We start from the raw sequence: 21,970 nt of genomic DNA, 5'->3' as shown, positions 1-21,970 counted from the left end.
CCTTCCTCTTCTCTCTCTCTCTCTCTCTCTCTCTCTCTCTGTCTGTCTGTCTGTCTGGCTATCTGTCTTTATAACGCTATATATAATTTTAAACCTATGCATATATATATATATATATATATATGTTCATATGTATGTATGTACAAGTAATATTCACATTATCTATTATTTACTTTTAAATAAAATTTTTATGTAATATTTTCTATATTTAAAAATAAATAATAATTCTTATTATTTATTTATTAATTGTTTTTCTCTTACAATTTATTTTCGTCGCAAAATTAATTATTAAATAGTCCACTGAAGATTAACATTTGTCAAGTGCAAGTTAATAAAGTTTATATTCGTTCATAGATCAAAGATTAATATTTATCAAGTACGGGTTAGAAAGGTTTTTTTTCTTTTTTTTTCACGTTATATAATTATATCTTTTTTTAATTTTTAATTTTCTTTTTCTTTTCTTTTTTTTTTTTTTTTCTCTTATCCTCGTACGAAATAACAAACAAAAATCGCGATATACGATCAATTTATTTTTTGATTTTTCTTCGCCTCATTCACACTCTCTCTCCCCCGTTTTTGCTCCTTTTTTTCTTTAACGTCATCGTCTTTTTTTTTCGTCAACGCGACACATGAAATATCATGTAATTTTGCGACAGACAAGACTAACATCAGAGAAGGGGAATCCGTATCTTCCGCAAAACAAACGTCGTACCAACATCCGTGAAGCGAGTAAAACGATAAAGCTTCTTGTTATCGTCGAGTAAAAAACGTTTATGTACCTCTCGACGCTCCAATCATTCGGTACGACTTCCCTGATCTCTCCTTCCAAGAAATAAAATATTTTTCGTTATATTTCTTACGAGATCCATGACGGAAGATAACGTAATATCGTGACAGTTTTTGTTTGTTTGTTATTTTTGTTTTCAGGTTTTTATTCTTTCTTTCTCTTTCTGTCTTTTTGTTATTTATTTATTTATAATTAATCAAATCTCTCGTTCGAGTTTCGAGATCGAAACTTGACCGTTGAATCGCATATTATACCTACGTAAAATTATAATACGTAAAATTAAATTTTCTTACCGAATTATTATATTTTTCTTGTTAATTATTAAAATAATTGGACATATTCTTCTTTTTCTTTTTTTTTTTTTTTAATTTTCAAACGCATAATTACTTCAATTTTACAATTATATTATTTTAATAAATTATATATAACAAATAAATAAATAAAATGAAATTAAAAATGAATCAAGCAATAAATGTTACATATTCATTGTTTTCTTTTTCCGTTTCTATATTTTTTTTTTAAATTAATAATACAGTGCACGACGAATATATAATAAATTTACTGCATGATTAATCCTTTTATTTTGGAATCGTATGAAAATCTTAATTCCCCATAATAATTAATGAAAAATGAAAAAAAAGAAATGAATTATATCTATCCGTGTAATAACAAATAAAAGCAAAGAAAGTTAAATTACGATGATCAATTACATTAATTACGATTTAGTATTTAAATCTATCGAATTTACAGAATCTTAGCATCGATTTTAAGGAATCAATAAATTCACGTTCAACTCGTGACTAATGATATTTTTGGACTCTAAAAATAAGAAGGTCATCGAGTGCGACCATTGAATTTTCTATAAGTGAAAGTAAAATCCGAACGTTACTAACGCATTTTCAATGACTCATTTATAAACTCCGAGTTTTCTTAGTTAGACAAGGTTGTAAGTATCACGTTATCGTATAATTATTAACTACTAAAAGGATATCGAGAGTGGTCTTTCCGGTCATTTTATAACTCACGGAAATGCCATATTGACCAGTTATTATACAAGGATTATTTATCGAACCTATCTAAATATTACGATATATTAATGTACTAAAAAAATAAATAAATAAATAAAGAAAAAAAAAATAAAAAAAGAATAAAAAGAATTACTATGTGAGAAGTATGTTAACGCATATCGTAATAAATGTATCTATAATTACTGAAAGGATTTGATTGAAAAAGTATTTCATTCAATATAGAATAATCTTCTAAGATTTTCAAATATGCATTCGCTATATCGAACCTCGTTTTATTATATTATGATTTATCAATATCATCATTAAAAAATTACAGATAGTTATCGGTTCTGTTACGATACTAGTTTTCTCTGAAAAAAATTTCTTTTTTTCTTTCTCTCTTTTTTTTATCAACGATAGCTAAAAAACGTATAATGTAAGTATTAACGATTAAACGAGACCGAAGATATCTCTTGATATATTTTGTATTTAATAATAGTACAAATTAGTTAATCGTTCGCTTAATGGCTCGCATTTCATCACATATAATACGATGAATTTCCGTTATACATACATACATATATATATATTTAGTATATATATATGGTTAGTATATATATATATATATATATATATGGTTAGTACCTGAGCAGAAAGTCAGTCAGGTTACCGGATGCGTTCTTGAATGAGCCTATTGTTAATTACAAAGATTGCCCCTGAAAGATATGATTGCTCATTTTTCCGGTGTTAAATGTATTAAAACAAAAAGAAAAATTAAATAAAAAAGTAAAACACAAAAAAATAAATTATCGCTTTTTAGCGTGAAAATTTATACGCGAGTTCAATTAAAAAGAGAGAGAGAGAGAGAGAGAGAGAGAGAGAGAGAGAGAAACAAAAAACTTACGAGCGTTTAGCATTACCTAGCCTTTCGCTTTAATCAAAATTAATAAACTATTATCAATGATATCTCGAACGACATACGGGAAATTCCAAGGCATTCGATCGTCAAAATAAATTTAGTACATTCAATTTGAAATGCCACTGGACGTTCGACTTTTACTTTAAAAGTTGTTAGACTCGCATGCAGATTGAAAAGAAATCAACGAATTCCTTTCGTATCTTAGGTTATTTCTTTTCTTTTCTGTTTTTTTTTTGTTTCTTCTTTTTTTTTTTTTATTATTCTTCCTAGATTTTTCTTATCAATTATTTTCTTTACCTTTTATCACAACGTTAAAGATTTTATAAGAACGACGATAACAATTAATTTCTCTCGTTCTTATTTATACCAGGTACATAATTATTTTCTATAGATCGTATCAATTAAAAAAAAAGGAAAACAAAAAAAGAGAGAAAGAACAGAAATTATATTCGCAAAAATCTTTACGTCCTATAATGACGAAGTGTCTTGTTATTTTTTCTTTTACAGAGGGTAAAGTTGAAGTATCGAGGGACGGCAAGTACCTAAGCAATTTGACGCCAGGCAAGGTTCTTGGTGAATTAGCAATCCTTTACAATTGCAAAAGGACAGCAACGATAACTGCTGCAGTTGATTGTAGACTATGGGCCATAGATCGACAAAGTTTTCAAACTATTATGATGAGGACAGGCCTCACAAAACAAGCAGAATATACCGACTTCTTAAAGAGGTAAATAAAATAAGAACTTACGTTTTCTACCTTTTCTTTCTTTTTTTATTATCATCATTATTATTATTATTATTTTATTTCTTTCTTTCAGTGTACCTATTTTCAAGAATTTACCTGACGAAGCTTTAACAAAAATTACTGACGTTTTAGAAGAAGTAAGTACTTTCTATGAATAATTTATGTTGAAGATTTTGAAAGAATTCGATTATTAATTTTATTTCTTCTTTCATTTTCTTTATTATTATTATTTTTTTTTTTTTTGTGTAGACTACCTATAACAATGGTGATTATATAGTTAGACAAGGTGCCAGGGGTGATACTTTCTTTATTATTAGTAAAGGACAAGTACGTGTTACTATGAAGCAAAAGGATTCGATAGAAGATAAATTTATTAGAACATTACGTCGTGGTGATTTCTTCGGTGAAAAAGCTTTGCAAGGGTAAACACATCGGATCGATTTTTTTGTTTATGTTTATTAAATAACGTACACACATACACACACAATATATATATATATACATACAAAGTCTTCATAATCTTGAACATTTTCTAAACACGTGTTTCGATATATATACAGTGACGACCTGAGGACTGCTAACATCATCGCAAACGATGTCGATGGTGTCACTTGTTTAGTCATAGATCGTGAAACTTTCAATCAATTAATCTCTCCTTTGGACGAGATACGGAAGAAATACGAAGATGAACTCGTGGAACGACGAAGGTCAGTGTCGACAATTTTCATCCTACAATTTTTGTTTATATTCCTTAAAAAAAAAATATATATATAAAAAGAAAATGAAAAGAAACAGAGGAAGAAGAAGAAAAAAATCCATCGATTTTTATCGTTTAATTGCGACTTTGATGATAATGCTGTTATAATTGTTATTTCACGCTTGCGTTTTGGATAGGAAAATAAAACGTACGAGGAATAGTAGTAAGTGTCAAATGTATTTTTAAACTCGAGATTAATAGATACATTAAAGGCTAATTTTTTACTACGATAATACGATAATAATGTAAATAATATATCGATTATATATATATATATATATGTATATATTTACATATATAATATTTAATTTATATGCAATTATTTAGATTGGACGAGGAGTTCCGACACGTTCAATTGCACCATCTACGACGGATCGCTACCCTCGGTGTTGGTGGCTTTGGCCGTGTCGAATTAGTTCAAATTGGTGATGACAGTTCTCAAGCATTTGCGTTAAAACAGATGAAAAAGGCACAGATAGTCGAAACGAGGCAGCAACAACATATAATGTCGGAAAAACGTATCATGAATGAAACTAATTGTGACTTTATCGTCAAGTTATACAAAACGTTCAAAGACGACAAGTATTTGTATATGTTAATGGAGGTATGTCTAGGAGGAGAACTATGGACTGTTCTCAGAGACAGAGGACATTTCGATGATCCCACTACAAGATTTTATACTGCTTGTGTCGTCGAAGCTTTCGATTATTTACATTCACGAAATATCATTTATCGTGATCTCAAGCCGGAGAATCTTCTATTGGATAACGAAGGGTAAATATATGTATATATACATACATACATATATATATATATATATATATATATATATATGTATGCTATACATTTATCGGTCATAGATTGCTCTCTCTTCTCCTAAGTATCTCACGTCGTCCAGTGAAAGTCAAATGGTAAAGGTGTCATGACTTATAGACATGATGAACATAAAATAAAGTATATCCGTGGGAGACCTACAATAATAAATTATCGTTAAAGTACTTTCACTGAACTCTTACGTTATATACATACGTACATTGTATCCTCGCGTGACTCTAACTATTAATTATCATTGAATAGAAAAACTTTGAGTCGTATCGTAATAATTATTTCGTTCCTTTTTTTTCTTTTTTTTATTTTTTTCTTTTCCTTAAAGTTACGTTAAAGTCGTGGACTTTGGATTTGCCAAGAGATTGGATCATGGAAAAAAGACATGGACATTCTGCGGTACGCCAGAATATGTCGCACCGGAAGTTATTCTCAATAGAGGCCACGACATAAGCGCCGACTATTGGTCCCTCGGTGTCCTTATGTTTGAACTTCTCACTGGAGCGCCGCCATTCACCGGTTCTGATCCAATGAAAACATATAACATTATTTTAAAAGGCATCGATACCATCGACTTTCCGAAGATCATAACACGTAACGCTTCTGTCTTGATTAAAAAACTTTGCAGGTAATCGTCGATAACCGTTCGTTGCATATAAATAAGAATTCAACGATCAATTGAATTCAACGAAATATTTGTTATACTTTGCAGGGACAATCCGGCGGAACGGCTTGGCCATCAGAAAGGAGGCATTAGCGAAATACAAAAGCACAAGTAATGAAATATCTTTTGAAAGAAAATTCTATGTCAACGTTGCGTTAAAAAATCCTTCTTCTAATTTCGTATCTCCTTCGTTTCATCGTTATATTTTTTTAGATGGTTCGACGGCTTCAATTGGGAAGGCCTACGACTACGTACACTAGATCCACCAATAAGACCTCGTATACGTGCTCCTATCGATACTTCTAATTTCGACGAATACCCACCAGACAACGATCCAGCGCCTCCAGACGATCTATCCGGATGGGACGCTGATTTTTAATTTAACGTTATAAAGACGAATGAGAAGAGAGAGAGAGAGAGAAAAAAAAATTAAAAAAAAAAAAAAAAAATATGTTCAAATTTTTGACAAGAGTATTTCGTAATACATTAAGCCATATTAACGGGATTTATAACGATAATCTGGAATGTATTAGGAATCGTTTGACGTCCGTGGATGACGACAAGAATCACTATAATCGTTCTATAGTTAACACTATTAAACGAGAAAAAAAAAAAAAAACGATAACATCTGCATTTATTCTTCATAAATTTTCGTCTATCTTTTGCACGGACAAATGATTCTTATCGAATTACATTAGACTTTAATTCTTATGATTTTAATTTAGTTCAATTTCAGATTCAATCAAATTCATATTAATGAATTCTTTAACGATTTTATAAAAAAGAAAAAAAAAAAAAAGAAAAAATAAAAAAAAAACTAAATATTTTTTCTGATCGACTTGTAAACAAATTTTATCAAAAAAAAAAAAAAAAAAAAAGAAAGAAAGAAAAAAAAAATATTTATAAATAGTAAGTTCATACGCATTGCAATGTAATAACGCGCACCTAGATAACAAAATAATTACCAATGTAAATTCATCCGATCGTACAAGTTGTATGTACATACCATCTTATAGAACTTAAAACTAGTATAACAATAACAACATTATTATAAAAGAATACACTGTGCTGTTGATTTTTAATCGGATCTTAAATAGATAACATTCTATTATCCAAAGTTTCTTTGTTTTGCGCAATAAAATTCCTTCAAGTTCATCTAGATATGTATGATATTAAATTTGTTCAATTATTAATATTATTATTATTATTATTTTTTTTTTTTTTTTTTTAATTTTATCAACAAAAAAGCATAGAATTTTTAAAGATATCGAAAATATTTAGTAATCAAGTATTTATCGATTTTACTTAAAATTTATGTACAAAAGTTCAGAAGTTTGTTGATTGTTAAAAAATGGAAAGAAAAGAATATATATATATAGTTTATTGTCTTCATATTGTTTGAAAGCTTATCCTTTAAATTATAGAAAATAAATTTGCATGTTTTTTGTATGATACGTCATACGAAGAAGGTCGTTGCAAATACTGTAAAAGCGTTATAAAAAAAAAAAAAAAAAGAAAAATACTATCTAAGAAAGTAGTACAAGAGGAGTACTCCTCATCCTTTCACTGCCTGTGATGTCTCTTATGATTATTTATACAGATAATTACTCAGCAAGTAACATAGATTTCTTACAAATGTGTTATAAATTAGAGGAATAAATATAAGAAGAAACAGATATCAAATATATATTTGTTATTGGTTTTTCTAATTTAAAAATACATTTCGAACGGTGATACCTTGCTGTTAGAGGACGTTTATTATAAATATATCGATTTATTCCATTAGAAGTATTTACAGAGGTAAGAGGTAATATAAGAAAATATATTCAATCAAGCTGAGAAAAGATCGATAAAATATTCTTTACGTAAATTTTTATTTCTTGCAGAAAACGATTTAAAAAAAAAAAAAAAACAAATTGACATGTCTATATTCAAAGCATACATGTATAATATTTAAGTATGCACGGACGTTAGTATGACTCACAGGATAATGTCATTTGTCTACGATGCAGCGACTATGATTTTATAAGCGTTCTAGTATCGGTATAAACTCAAAAAGGATTAAACATGAACGTGCATGATTTACGTGACGGGGTAAATTCTATTTTTCGTTAAATTTAACATAATCTAGTACAATACATTTTGATGTCTTTTAATATTACACGCATTCTTTATAGGTTAGGTTTATGTGTCATACATTAAATACATATTTCTTTCAAGTTTTTAACATTATCTATTATAGAATTAAATCATAGATATTTACATTTGTTCCGATATTTTAATATTAAGTTTTATTAGTTTCAGTTGTTTACTTTTTAGGTCTTATATTTTGCCAATTAACCTCTCAACGTGAACGACATTTTAATAGAATTTCGATTTAATTTCAATTCGTTTAATAAAATGCCATTATGGATAAGCATATAAATCACGAATATAATTTCTTTATTTATAGCCTCCGTTATTGCAAGCAATATTTCACGGGGATGTAGAAGAGGTACGTGCATTATTATCAAGACAAGAGGACATTAATTGGTTAGATCTTGAACAACGTTCCCTTCTGCATGCAGCAGCATATACGTATGTATCATTTCCAATATCTCTTTTATTCATTGAACCTTTTCAAGATATGATATAATTTGTAAATGTTTTTATAGAGGAGATGAAAATATTGTAGAAACTTTATTATTAAATGGTGCATCAGTCAATATTAAGGATAAAAAATGGTTAACACCATTACATAGAGCTTGCTGTTCAAGCAAGCCTTCCGTAGTAAATGTACTGTTAAGGTATAAAGCAGATGTAAACAATAGAGATCGAAGTTGGCAAACACCTCTACATGTTGCAGCTGCAAATAATGCTGTAGAATGTGTAGAACTTATGATTCCTTATGTGTTAAATATAAACGTAACAGACAGGTTTGTATTGCTTATAAAATTTTACAACTAATTGTACATCTATAGGAATAATTTATTTAATACTTCTGTACTCATTTGTAGGGGTGGAAGAACAAGCCTACATCATGCTGCGTATAATGGTCATTTAGAAATGGTAGAATGTTTGACTCAAGCTTGTTGCGTAGTAAACGCAGCTGATAAAAAAGACAGAAGAGCTTTGCATTTTGCAGCATATATGGGTTATGAGAAAATTGTTAAATTACTAATTGAAAAGGGAGCTGATGTAGACGTTAAAGTAATGAATAATTCAATTACATTTCATTATTCAAAAGTATCTGAATATTTTTATTAGAATTATTATTTTTTTTTTTTTTTTTCATGTGTTAAGGATCGCGATTTATATACTCCATTACACGCAGCTGCTGCATCTGGTAACGTTGAATGCATGCACGCTTTAATCAAAGGTGGTGCAGATATAGAATCCAAAAATGTATATGGCAATACACCTTTGCATATTGCTTGTTTGAATGGACATGTAGATGCAGTTTCAGAACTCATTGTCAGTGGTGTTAATATTGGTACGTAATTATATTACATTCGTGTTCGTTTCGCTCGTGTACCATGTTACTAATTTATACTATTCTGTTAATTTAGAAACTATAAATTATCAAGGTCAAACACCTCTTCATATTGCTGCTGCTAGTACACATGGTGTTCACTGCTTGGAAATGTTACTTCATGCAGGATTAAGAATAAATGTTCAGTCTGCAGATGGACGCACGCCATTACACATGACTGCAATTCATGGAAGATTTACTCGTTCGAAAAGTTTACTAGATGCAGGTGCTTTGCCTGATATAAATGACAAAAATGGAAATACTGCCTTACACATTGCTGCTTGGTACGAAAAAAGATTTGTCTTCTAAATTTTCTTAAATTAATTTTTTATTGATAATTGTACTTACTAATATTTAACTTCTATACTTATATATATATATTTTTCTTTTTTCTTAATCTAATTATATTAAATTATAAACAAAGGTTTGGTCACGAGTGCTTAACCACAACATTACTTGAATATGGAGCATCACCTGCAGCCCGTAACACGACTCAACGTACTCCTCTACATCTCAGTTGTTTAGCGGGTCACATAGAAGTGAGTCTTTATTTAATTAGACAATGTAATTAAATTATACTTTACCCTATCTTCATAACAGGTTTGCAGAAAATTATTGCAAGTTGATAGTCAACTTATAGACTCAAAGGATTTAGGAGGTAGAACACCGCTGCATTTGGCAGCATTAAAGGGTTCTGTAGTTTGTCTGGACTTATTGTTATCTAGTGGAGCTAATTTTAGATTAACTGATAACGAAAATAAGTTAGCTTTACATTTAGCGGCTGGTCAAGGTCACTACTTTTGTGTTTTTACTTTGGTTGGATTTGGTAGTGATTCTAATGCTCAAGATTTGAATGGTGCTACACCTCTTCATTTAGCTGCAGCAGCAACAAATTGTTCGGCAAATTCTTGTGCACAGTTAGTAGTTTGTTTTATTTATCATTAAAAAATGTATATTCAGTTCTGTTTTATATATTTTTTTAATTCTATAGGTGTGTGCAATACTTATTAAAACATAGAGCAGACCCACAAGTAGGTGACAGACGTGGATTTACAGCTATACATTATGCAGTAACTGCTGGTAATCAATCAGCATTAGAATCATTGTTACAAGCTACACTACCAGGTTCAATTGCTCCCAAGAAGGAATCACAATTACCCTTACTTACGCCATTACATCTTGCGGTAAGATAAAAAAATACATCATTAAGTTTCAAGGAATACAAAATCATTTTTCATATAGGCATATCATGGTCATGGTGAAATATTAAGGTTATTATTACCTTTATTTCCAAATACTAATATCAAAGAAGGTACTGGTAAAACACCATTAGATTTAGCATCTTATAAAGGTCATGAAAAATGTGTTCAAATGTTATTAAATTGTGGTGCTTCAGTTTCAGTTGAAGTAAGTTATAATAATTTATTATATAGATATCTCTTCTTTATACGATTCCTTTTAGATTATATTCCTCTTATGTAACATTTATGCAATGTCGATTTATTTTATTCGAAGGATTCTATTACTAAACGTACACCAGTACACTGTGCAGCAGCTACAGGTCATATTAAATGTTTACAACTTTTATTGGAAAGAACAGAAGATATAAGTGTAATAAATCGTTACGATATAAAACGACGCACAGCTTTAACATTAGCTGTAGCTAATAGTAGAACAGAATGTGCAAGTTTACTTTTGAAATACAATGCAGATTGCAACTTACCCGATATGAATAAACATACGCCATTGTTTCGAGCAGTGGTCAATGCGAGAGATCATGAATTGGTAGATTTGTTGTTATCACATGGGGCACGTGTTGCTATTCAGGATACAAATGGGAAAACACCATTGCATTTAGCTGCTGCATGTGGAAGGTAAAAATATGTAAGCTTTTGATTAAAATTAAGATATCTAACATGTATTTTTCTTCCTTTTTTTTCTTTTTGCTTATTATAATCTATATTGATAGATTGAAAGCTTTAGCTGCATTAATTAACGCTGATCCAGTGGCAGCGACGTTAAAAGACGATCAAGGTTGCATAGTACTTCATTGGGCTTGTTACAATGGAAATTCTAATTGTGTAGAATATCTCTTAGAACAAAATGTTATTGATTCTTTAGAGGGTATGCATTGTATTTCTTTGAAATAATAAATTATTGATAACGTGACATATATATATATATATATATATATATATATATATATATATATATGAACATTGTTTTTTGTACTTTCAGGTAATCCTTTCTCTGCCGTTCACTGTGCCGCTTATCAAAATTCAGCGCATTGCTTGGATTTGTTGATAAATAAATTCGGTGGACAGACAGTTGCAGCTTTGAGAGATGCACAAGGTGGTCGACTTCCTTTACACGTTGCTACTAGTGCAGGATCGGTTGAATGTGCACGACTCATTTTAAGTTCTGTTGGACCTGAGTTGGCTGGGCTCGAAGATTTGGATCATTACGGTCGGACACCTCTTCTATGCGCTGCTGTTAATGGACAATGCAATGCAATCGGTAATTGTTTGTAAAGTAATAGAAAGAAAAAAAGAAAGAAAGTTGTTTAACAATTATTTGTAATAATAAAACTTATTGTAATAATAGAACTGTTACTCGAGTGGAAAGCGAATGTTCGTGCCGTTGATGCCAATAAGAATACAGCGTTGCACTTAGCTTGTCAAAGACGTCATTCCGCTGCTGCTTTACTTCTTTTAGACTGGATTGCTTCAATTAGTTGCTTAGAAAATACTCAACAATTGCAACAACAACGTGTAGCAGTAATTAATATGACTAACAAACAACAGAGAACACCCTTGCACTTGGCAGCAAGAAATGGTCTCGTAAGGGTAAGGATATAGGATTTATCGAAATTAACGATTTCGTTGTAACATAGATTTTTATTCTTATGATATTAACAACGATAAATACATTGGGTTATTCCGTTTGTAGGTAACAAGAAAATTACTCGAATTAGGAGCAAGTGTTATCGCTATAGACGCTGAGGGTCTTACGCCAGCACTTGCATGTGCTCCAAGTCCAGCGGTAGCTCGTTGTTTGGCTACTATACTTGCTGCTCATGGTAAATTTACGAATCTGAAAAGAAATTTGATATTAACGAAATATAACAAATCGACATCTTTTGTTTTCTTATTTTTTATTTTTTTTTATGTTTAGGTCAACATTGGGAAACAACACAACATTCACCGTCTATACAACAAACGTCAGAAGTTTATTTGAATGGAAGAAGTGGAGATTCACAACACAGTTCAGATTCAGAATTCTACTGACAGCAGGTAACACGCTTAGACCATCAAGCGTATCAAGATATAAATGCTGGTTCTATTCATGGCGACATTGAAACTGCCAGACTACTTTGGGCAAGCTGTTGGCTTTTTTCAATTTTTGCATAATAACCCCTCTCCCAGTTGTTGAAAGTAGGCAATACCGATGTGATAGTTAGCCTCAAACAAAAAAAATGATCATGACAATACCCGCATTTACCTTATTAAAACATTGAATTTACTCATTTCATACATAGTTGATAATAGTAAATATTGATAAATACAAATACTCTTTAATTTTTCGAGAGAAACACCAATGATTATGTCTTAAAATTCGGACGATAAAACTTTTGTTAATAAGAATAACAACAAGCATTAATAAGAATTAATTTATATGCGTTGTACAAACAATAATTCTAAAATATCCTACAAAACAACATTTTATACGAGCAAAACCAAGCAATTATATTGTCAAATGGTTTAAATAGTTCAAGAATTTTGAAACGGCTAGTTTAGGGTTAAGCTAATCACGTGCCAGATTTGGCTAATAAGAAAATATTTTTTAAAGTAGTTATTATATTTTCCTAATTTTTAGATAAAATTATTATCGATTGTCAAGTAAAAAAAAAAAAAATATATATGATAATTACTCTATATATATATATATATCTTATCAAACGTGTATATTTACAAGTGACATAAGGGCAGTGTTGTTGAGATTAACGGAAACGTTGATAACGCATTAAAAAAAAAAAAAAAAAGAAAGAAAGAAAAAGAATAAGATCTGCCAGAAATTGTAAAATAATAAGATTATTTCGTACATGTGTATTATCGCCTATACTTAGCAAAATAGATCAAATAAAAAAATTTTTTTTGGTTTTTTGTTGAAAAAAACAAAAGTGAACTACACTGTCATAGAATGCAGTCAGAATGTACGATTCTACAAAATAGAGAAATCAAATTTATTTTTATTATATCATTAAAAATATTTTTAATATATAATTTATTTATCTAGAGTATCCCAAAAGAAATGAAAAAAAAAAAAAAAAATACCTACTAAGTCTCGTTCTAATAATTTCAATGGTATATTTGCTGTGCCTTTAAGAAAAACTTTTTGAAACGATGATAAATTTATTTTTTCTTTAGAATCTCATAAAAATGTTTGTTACTAAAATAAATGAACAAAGCACTCACTATGATAAATATCGACGGAATCTCAAAGACAATTTTTTATAACGCATTTGGTCCTATTGTAAATGTTTGTCTATTCATATTAATGGGACTATCTCATCAATGCAGACTACTATGTACATATATAATAGGACAATATGATATAGGAGTAAATATTCAGCTATTTTCTTAGTCATTTATAGTGAAGCTTAAACTGCCTAATAATGAATATCGGACCTTAAAATGTAATAGTTAGGTATGACAAATGCATGTTTATATTTAAGGAATTGAAGAGATGCTTCCAATAGTACTTCGATTGATATCATTTTGTTTTTTTTTTTTTTTTTTTTGGCACTGATTTTAATCAACACGTAGAATACCTTTTATCGATAGTATATTAAACAAAGTAATTAAATAGAATATCAATTAGATCTTCTTATCATTATCATCACTCGTACTTATACTTCTTTTTATATCGTGCATTTAAGAAGATTCAAGTAATATTAGAAATGTAAGTAGTGTATAACGATGTCATATGAGAATTTTATTTGATTTACGTATTTATATTGTATATATTTCAATGGCGTGGTCGCTTAACTAGGAAATTACATATATTGTAATTATTGATTCTGATAAATAAAAAACAAAAATGAAAAAGTGAATGAGTTTACGATAAAGAAATGTTCGATTTCTTAAACACCGTCTTTTAAGTGATCTGTAAATAATCAAACGAGGAAAAGAGAAAAAAAACAAGATCATTTTTATCATTTTTGTCAATATAACATACTTTATATTTATTATAAACTAGTTTCTAATACTTGTTACTTTTGTACGATATAAATTCCGCTATTATACTTAGTTATGTACATCGATAATTATACCATATTAATACCGATATATATATGCGTGTATGTGTGTGTAATTATTACATATATATAATTATTATATTTTATATATTTATATATATATATATATCAGTGTTAATTACAGTATAATTATAATTTGATTTTATTTGATAATATAATATAATTAATCGAAAGTTATAAAAAAAAAGAAAGAAAAGATATCTAACGTTGAACCGCGAATCATAATCTTTCTCCTCTCTATTACTATTATTACACATAAATATATACAAAGAAACAACGATCTTACAAATTTTCATAAATTCTAATGTACTTACACATGACATAAACAAAAAAAAAACACAACAAATAACACGGTACATTCTCGTTAAGCTGATAAAATATTTACAGCAATGTATGTTTATATACGTGTGTACGCGCGTGTGTTGTGTATCTGTACTATAGATACACATATACATCTTATATACAAAATATTTTGGAAAATTTCTATTCTTGGCAGTAGTAATCTTTACTTTAACGAGCTTCTCTCATTCCAAGCTTGTATCCGTAATCGTATTGGCTTTTTACTCGATAATTATTCAAATATAAACGTGATCCAACGCAATGGCGTTAGTTGTCACGTGATGATCCTTTTTCTGATTTTCATCGTCCTTAGATTCCTTAGAAACGTTATCGTAACCTATGTCGAAACAAAAGTTATCATAAGTGTAATGATTCCCGGTATGATTAGAATCTTTTTCCTCGGATATCGACGTGAATCTTTGAAGTATAATGTTCTTAGGTTGCGTGTGAACGAAAATACTGGAAAGTCCTCTCGAACCATTGATATTTGAATTGATCTTCGAAATGGCCTTCGAATTATTCGTAAACTTGTTCTCGATGTCGTCCAAGCTTTGACCTCGGGTCTCCGGTAATAGAATAATGGAAAAGAGTGCTCCCAATAAGCCTGCCGTTGTGAAAATCCACATCGTGTTCTCTATGCCGGCGTTTACGCTTACCTCGGGATATAATTTAATAGCAACGAAAGTTAAAATTTGTGCTATACTGGTAGTGATACCTCCTAAGAGTCCTCTAAATCTAAGGGGATATAATTCCGAGGTCATAACCCAAGGTAACGTTAAGAAGCCGATCATAGACAACGCAACGTGACATCCCATACAAATCAAAGAGACCCAAGATGGCAATTGGAACCTGAAATTAAATATTCGCATTTTATTCAATATTTTCATCTTGGAGTTTTCTCTGTTGATCTATAGAAAAATATGAATAATTGATTTATTCGTACCTGAAAGCTAAGGCAATGCTCATAGCTGATATAGCCATACCAAAACCGCTGGTAAAAGCTAACGCTTTTCTACCGACGTTAATCGCCAAAATTGCACCTACTATGGAAGCAAATAGTCTGATAACACCGATACCAACACTCGCGGCGTATTCGTTCACGCTAACACCAATATCTTCGAGAACGTTTACAGCATAAAACAACATTATATAAATTCCGGAAAGTTGTTGTAGAGCAAAGAAAAGGAGAAGTATGACGAATGGTTTCCAAACATTCGGCATGTAGAAAGCTTTAAGAAGGCTTTCTCTTTCTCCCATCCTTTTTGCGTTGGAATTGCAAAGTTCTTGAAACTCAGTGTCCGTGCTTAGACCTGGACCACGAAGCCACAACAAAGATTCTTTAGCTTCTTCCATTCGTCCTCTGGCTGCGAGCCAAGCTGGTGTCTCGCGTAACATTCTATAAAATAAATTTTATCCCTTTACAAATTTTCCCTTATTGTACGATATGAATGGGGATATTACAAAAAAAAAAAAAAAAAAGAATCAAAGGCTTACCTCGTCAATGCCAAAGACAATATAGCTGGACCTATACTGATCGCAGCAGATTTTTGCCACGTTGTCAAGGAACCTAACGTGTACACCATTAACACTCCCAACGAAGTCAAGATAGGTCCACAATTTGCTAACCATGCTCGCTGATGTTGAGCTGCGGTCTGATGAAATCGTATAAAATTGGGAAAAATGATTGAACGATATAAACGATATAATAATCGATTGTTTTAGTTTTCTTTCTCTCTTTTTTTTTTTTTTTTTTTTTTTTTTACTTACCTCGCTGACGTATAAATACAATGCATTTGCCATGCCCGTGCCGATTCCACTGATGAATCTTCCAACGTACAACATCGGGACATTTTTGGCGAACGCGATCAAAAGCCATCCTGTTGCATGTGGTAAAGTTGCCAATGCTATAGCCGATCTTCTTCCAAAACATTCGGAACAAAAACCCGCGACTAATGCACCAACTGGATTCGAAACTGCACCGAGCGATGCGATCCAAGATGTTTCTGATTGATCAGCAAATTTTGACTCCAATAATTTCGGTATTAAAATCGCACTGAAACCTTGAGACAATCCCACTGATATCTGTCCCGAGTGTGCGGCCAATCCAGCGAGAATCTGTAATAACTCGTAGAAATGTAGTTATACGAGGGAAAAAAAAAAAAAAAGAAAAAGAAAAGAAAAAGAAATGAAAATAACGATAGAACGTACGATAATAGAAAATTTTGTAAGTACGATTCGATTGGAATTTATGAAATATTAAACGTCGAAATTAATAAGAACGAATTGTCATTAGTCTTACTTCGTTTTGAACAAAACGAATGCGTTTAATATGACAAATAATGAATATTTTTTTTTTGCTTCAAATTCGATGTAATCGAATTTAAATTTCATACGTATAGTTTTAATTAATGTATATCGAATTTTTTATAACAAGGTTGACAATTATTACTATTTTGTTATGAAAGGCAGAGAGAGAGAGAGAGAGAGAGAGAGAGAGAGAGAGAGAGAGAAAGACGACGAAAAATACAATATTATTGTAGTATATTTAATATTATATATATAATATGTAATATAAACAATATTATTAATATTAACTTATAGTAATTTCGTTAATAAAAATCATTCGTTTTTCTTTTTTTATTCAGCATTATATTAATTTCGATATGAACTATTGATAATATATCGTAATATTTCAACGTTGTTTTTCCTTTTTCTTTTCTTTTTCTCTTTTTACTCAGATATATCTTATATCACGAATATGAGAGAACAATCTAGAATAATCTATTTCATCGCGACACGTGAGAACAAAGGACACACTTCTTAGAAAGGAATCCTCCTCGCTGGTACCTCCACCTTGTCGAAGGCATCATTTTTCTTTTGCAGTTTCTTTCTTGCCGGGTGAGGAGGCTTGCGTACTCTAATGACCCAATGAACTCTATCAGTTTCGAAAAAGCTCTTTGAATATACCTTTTTCTAATCTGATCAGTTCAACGGATAGGAGTCGGACTAAGAGAGGTACCAAATTAAATCTCGCGAGGAATTCGATCGATAAATCATTTTTTTCGGACTAACGATACGTGCGTTTCAAATCAAAAAAAAAAAAAAAAAAAGAAAAGAAAAGAAAAGAAAGAAAGAAAAATGGAGAAAGACAAAATCATTTCTACTTTTAGTCGTTCGATCATAAAAAATGTTCCGAGCTACTTCCGTAATGTTCAAACAATTAAGATATCACATCTAGGCGAGTCGCACGTGTTCGGAAATTCGAAGGAACTTCCGTGAACGTGTGCCGAAATAATAATGCTCCATTGTTTTTTTCCTCATTTTTTATTATTATCGCTCGCTTTTTTACATGTTAATGCGATCAGATACGAAAAAAAAAAAAAGAAAAAGAAAAAGAAAAAGAATTTAAACTAAAGTATGTAAGTACATACACGAATGGATTTTTAATTGATTCCTAATTCTTTCCTTTTTCTCTATTTCTTCTTTTCTTCTTTTTCTTTTCGTTTCTTCTCTTTTTTTTTTTTTTTTTTTTTTTTTTTTAATAGCTATCGGGAATTCGATGTCGTCGCGATGATGGAGAGAGAAAGAGTTGAGGTATGACGGATACAGTAGCCATTTTAAAAAAGTTTAGATAAAAATCTAGCGATACACGGAGGAATTGAAATGATTCAATGATTAGAGAAGGTCAGATCGATCGTCTTCATAAATTTTAAAAACGTATTTGCGAAAGCATCTTTCCATCATCGTCGTTATCATCATCATCATCATCATCATCATCATCATCATCATCATCATATCACGATCGTTGTCGTCGAATCTCCTTCGCGAAAGAATAAGTGAACGGACATCCGTGCGCTGCTCTCGCAACGATTATACGATTAGATCGCGATACTTTGCTTTGCGTTGCTTTGTTATCTCATTGTGCAACAACGAGTGCAAGAGCAAACGTGGTATTTCTTTCTCTTTTCTTTTTTCTTTATTAATGATAATAACCTTTTTCTTTTAACTTAGAAATGTCCATCTTGTGATAACTTCCTCGTTCGTCATGCATTCTATGCACATATGTTATATATATATATATTTATAATACATATATATATATTATATATATTATATAGATATATATGTACTCTTTGAAAAATATAATACAATGTATCTGATCATCATAATGGAACGTTAAATCAAACGCGTCAAAGAATTCTCGGCACGCGTATTTTCATTTCCGTATAAAGATCATCTAACGATAAATAATTTCGAATTTTTTAAATTCTATCGAAACTATCGTAATAAATGAAAAAGAACGATGAAAGGAAAAAATAAGAACGACGATCTTAGATCAAGAATTAAAATCGTACAGTATTTTTCATCCTTTTTCATCTTACGTAATATTTCTCGCGGATGATAGAATTATCATCTTATGTTTCTCTCATAACGCTTATCGAACAATCATTTGAATGATCATTAGATTATAAACGAACTTAAGTACTTCGTGGATGATAATGCTTAAAAAAAAAAAAAAAAAAGAGAGAAAAACAAAAAAAAAAGGAATACAAAGAATCGATTACATTATATAATTAAGATCCTTACACCTTTCTTGTCTTCTGAGTAAATAAGCTTCCACCAGATCTTCGGTTGAATCATCGTTACGCCCAAAACTTGTCGAGCGCAAAATATTTGCTGAAATGCAAAAGAGATTTGCAAGGTTACGATTGCGTTCGTTGATATTTAAATTTAAAAAAAAGAAAAAAAAAAGAAAGAAAAAAGAAAGAAAGAAAGATAGAAGGAAAGAAAGAAACAACATCGATTCCTTTCGAAATTTTATTATTAACGCACATATAGTGCTCCGCTTCGGCGAGATATTGTTGTTGTTGTAGTTTTTTCTTTTGGTATTTTTTTTTAACTTCATTTTTTTTTTTCCTTTTTTCTCTCCTTTCATTATACAAAGCTATGATGAATCACGTTATTAACGAGTCAATCCAGCCATATCTCATTAGATGTAACTGGGCGTTGCTCTAAATCTTTTTATGTAACTCTTTTTTTTTTCTTAATCTCTTTAATCTTTTTTTTTTGTCGATCGACAAACGCCTATCTTTTACGTTTAAAAGAAAGATCCTTTCTTTTTTTTATATGAGAGAAAGGGAGAGAGAGAGAGAGAGAGAGAGAGAAATCCGTCTTTGATAAATTTTATACAATACTTGAAAAAATCACATCAAACTCGATGAAACAAACTTAAATAATCGTACGTATTTCCAACGAATAATATCCCGATAGGACGTTATCAACGTCGGCGGATTATAATAAAGAGCACTGATAGAATCCTGCATATTGTAAATTACCAACGTGGCGTGCTATGAGACAATTACAGAGTTTCCGTAGATCCGGACGAAGAAAATCCCAGTACGATGCCAGTACACGTATTCCCACTTTTAAATTCGCTGGCAAACGCGAAAGATTTTTCATAAAGCGTACGAATGATAGAAATAAAAGGAATAAAAAGAAGGAAGAGGAGAAGAAGAAGAAACAAGAGAAAAAAAAATTTTTTCACAATTTACTTGATTGTTATCGTGTGATACATATCTTTCCTCTTCAATTCGTTGGAAACAAAAAGGAAGAAAGAAAAAAAAAAGAGGGAAGAAAAGAAAAAGAAAATAGTTCAACGTTGATTCTCCACTCTCTCTATTCTCTATCTCGTCCTCATTTCTTAATTCATTTCTCAATTGTTATTATCAAATGTCTTTATAGCGAAACAACAAGAACAACAACCGCGAAATTCGCTCTCTTCGGATCAGAAATTCTCGTTGCAATCGAGAATTGCGATAGCAATCAAACTCTCGATCGTAAAAATTTCAACGGCGCAACCTTGTGCCAACGTAATACTACATTTCCCTTCGTTCCTGTTTTTCCAGAAAAATGCCAATACGTTAAGCCATTCTGATGTATAGATTAAGAAAGATCTAACAAGAAGTACTTATTCGTTAACTTATTTACTTACGTTCTGCGTTTAAGTTCGTGAGCTTTTGAACAACGACGTGTCTATTTCGGTCGATTGAAATGAAAATTGGCAGTCGGCCGATTTTTCGAATGTCAAAACACATTTCCTTTTGACGATAGGAAGAAACGAAACGATAGGAAAAAAAAAAAAAGAAAAAGAGAAGATAGCATCATTTTTCTTATAATACAAATCGATTTTTAAATTGGAATAGACAACCAGGAAGAAATAGAAAGGAAAGAAAAAGATAAAAAGAAAAAAAAAACAGTGATAGATATCATTAGTGTTATTTTATTTTTATTAGAATTTTACCTTAATCGATCAAAGATGTTCCTCTTCGTTGATTCGGAACGACAGGAGCAATAATAATGGAAAGTAATAATTTCTTGAACGGCGAATAAAACACATTTCACATTGTGGTATGTGACGGTGACGGCGCGAAATTCAACGAAATGGTAAAAAAAGAAAAAGAAAAAAGAAAAACGAGAGAAAATTTCGATGCACCTCTTTGATGAATAAATATACCGCACTATTTCTCCGATCGAACGAAGTTTATGCTTAATGATGATATGTTTCACGATCGAAAGGTATTGCAATCGATTGTAATAAAGTTTTATGACAATGATAAAAGAGATCTATTTAGATCCTTCAAGTTCTCTTATTAATCAATTACGTATCAATTAAATTACACGTATCAATCAAACATTCGACATATATATATATATACATACATATACATATATAGTTATATATATATATATATATATACACACATTCGAGTATTCCAAAGCTACAAATTCGAATTAAAAACAATTTTTTTATTTATTTTTTATTTATTTGTTATTTCTTTATATTTTATTTCCTTTTTCCTTCTTATCTTTTCTTCTCAATGGTAATAGAACACGAAACAATAAAAAAGAAAGGAGATGTATAATTGATATTAACAATTGATAAAACGCAGGCGTGAGAAACACGTGTTACAAAATGCGAAGCTATTTGAATCGAATTTAACCGGCACTTTTTCGCTCTCGAACAGCGACTGAGATGATTTTCGTTGGAGCCTTCGCATTTATAGCCCGTGCGCGATCACAAGCCTCTCGAAACGGCGCG

The 21,970-nt window shown here is 30.5% G+C and overlaps 3 protein-coding genes across 5 annotated transcripts in view; 2 read left to right on the top strand and 1 right to left on the bottom strand.

Annotated features, from left to right (window-relative positions):
- LOC122632580 (cGMP-dependent protein kinase, isozyme 2 forms cD4/T1/T3A/T3B) overlaps positions 1–6,114 on the top strand; it is a 47,571-nt gene extending 41,457 nt beyond the window's left edge. For all 3 annotated transcript variants that reach the window (XM_043819552.1, XM_043819554.1, XM_043819553.1), the window contains 8 exons: positions 3,221–3,440; positions 3,532–3,595; positions 3,708–3,880; positions 4,019–4,165; positions 4,543–4,989; positions 5,369–5,668; positions 5,753–5,815; positions 5,918–6,114. In XM_043819552.1, the coding sequence (XP_043675487.1) occupies positions 3,221–3,440; positions 3,532–3,595; positions 3,708–3,880; positions 4,019–4,165; positions 4,543–4,989; positions 5,369–5,668; positions 5,753–5,815; positions 5,918–6,083 (1,580 nt within the window). In that variant the 3' untranslated portion in view covers positions 6,084–6,114. The remainder of the gene's footprint in view (positions 1–3,220; positions 3,441–3,531; positions 3,596–3,707; positions 3,881–4,018; positions 4,166–4,542; positions 4,990–5,368; positions 5,669–5,752; positions 5,816–5,917) is intronic.
- Positions 6,115–6,202: 88 nt separating this feature from the next.
- On the top strand, positions 6,203–13,274 carry LOC122632579 (serine/threonine-protein phosphatase 6 regulatory ankyrin repeat subunit A-like). The gene is made up of 17 exons (XM_043819551.1): positions 6,203–7,504; positions 7,591–7,798; positions 8,157–8,281; positions 8,359–8,619; positions 8,701–8,893; positions 8,987–9,176; positions 9,253–9,499; positions 9,640–9,754; positions 9,816–10,132; positions 10,207–10,399; positions 10,458–10,622; positions 10,731–11,089; positions 11,185–11,339; positions 11,454–11,732; positions 11,820–12,061; positions 12,165–12,294; positions 12,390–13,274. The coding sequence occupies exons 2-17, from the start codon at positions 7,772–7,774 to the stop codon at positions 12,500–12,502; spliced, it is 3,111 nt and encodes a 1,036-aa protein (XP_043675486.1). The 5' UTR covers positions 6,203–7,504; positions 7,591–7,771; the 3' UTR covers positions 12,503–13,274.
- A 1,000-nt stretch (positions 13,275–14,274) lies between these two features.
- LOC122632582 (facilitated trehalose transporter Tret1-like) lies at positions 14,275–21,586 on the bottom strand. Its single transcript, XM_043819555.1, has 6 exons — positions 21,173–21,586; positions 19,459–19,548; positions 16,639–16,986; positions 16,366–16,523; positions 15,815–16,267; positions 14,275–15,720 (listed from the first exon to the last, which is right to left on the bottom strand). The coding sequence occupies exons 2-6, from the start codon at positions 19,510–19,512 to the stop codon at positions 15,108–15,110; spliced, it is 1,626 nt and encodes a 541-aa protein (XP_043675490.1). The 5' UTR covers positions 19,513–19,548; positions 21,173–21,586; the 3' UTR covers positions 14,275–15,107.
- Positions 21,587–21,970: the final 384 nt, after the last annotated feature.

This window comes from Vespula pensylvanica, chromosome 10 (genome assembly GCF_014466175.1).
Source record: "Vespula pensylvanica isolate Volc-1 chromosome 10, ASM1446617v1, whole genome shotgun sequence".
In the NCBI taxonomy this organism is placed as follows: domain Eukaryota; kingdom Metazoa; phylum Arthropoda; class Insecta; order Hymenoptera; family Vespidae; genus Vespula; species Vespula pensylvanica.
Note: the sequence above shows the minus strand (reverse complement) of the source record. Positions and strands in the feature narration are given on the sequence as shown.

Excerpts from the sequence above, each read along its gene's own strand:
- LOC122632582 (XM_043819555.1), bottom strand. The coding sequence starts at position 19,512 with ATGATTCAACCGAAGATCTGGTGGAAGCTTATTTACTCAGAAGACAAG. Across the intron at positions 16,987-19,458 it reads ACTCAGAAGACAAGAAAGGT|ATTCTCGCTGGATTGGCCGC; the intron begins GTAAGGATCTTA and ends GAGTTATTACAG. Across the intron at positions 15,721-15,814 it reads AGCATTGCCTTAGCTTTCAG|GTTCCAATTGCCATCTTGGG; the intron begins GTACGAATAAAT and ends ATTTAATTTCAG.
- LOC122632579 (XM_043819551.1), top strand. The coding sequence starts at position 7,772 with ATGAACGTGCATGATTTACGTGACGGG. Across the intron at positions 7,799-8,156 it reads TGCATGATTTACGTGACGGG|CCTCCGTTATTGCAAGCAAT; the intron begins GTAAATTCTATT and ends CTTTATTTATAG. Across the intron at positions 10,400-10,457 it reads TTACGCCATTACATCTTGCG|GCATATCATGGTCATGGTGA; the intron begins GTAAGATAAAAA and ends TTTTTCATATAG.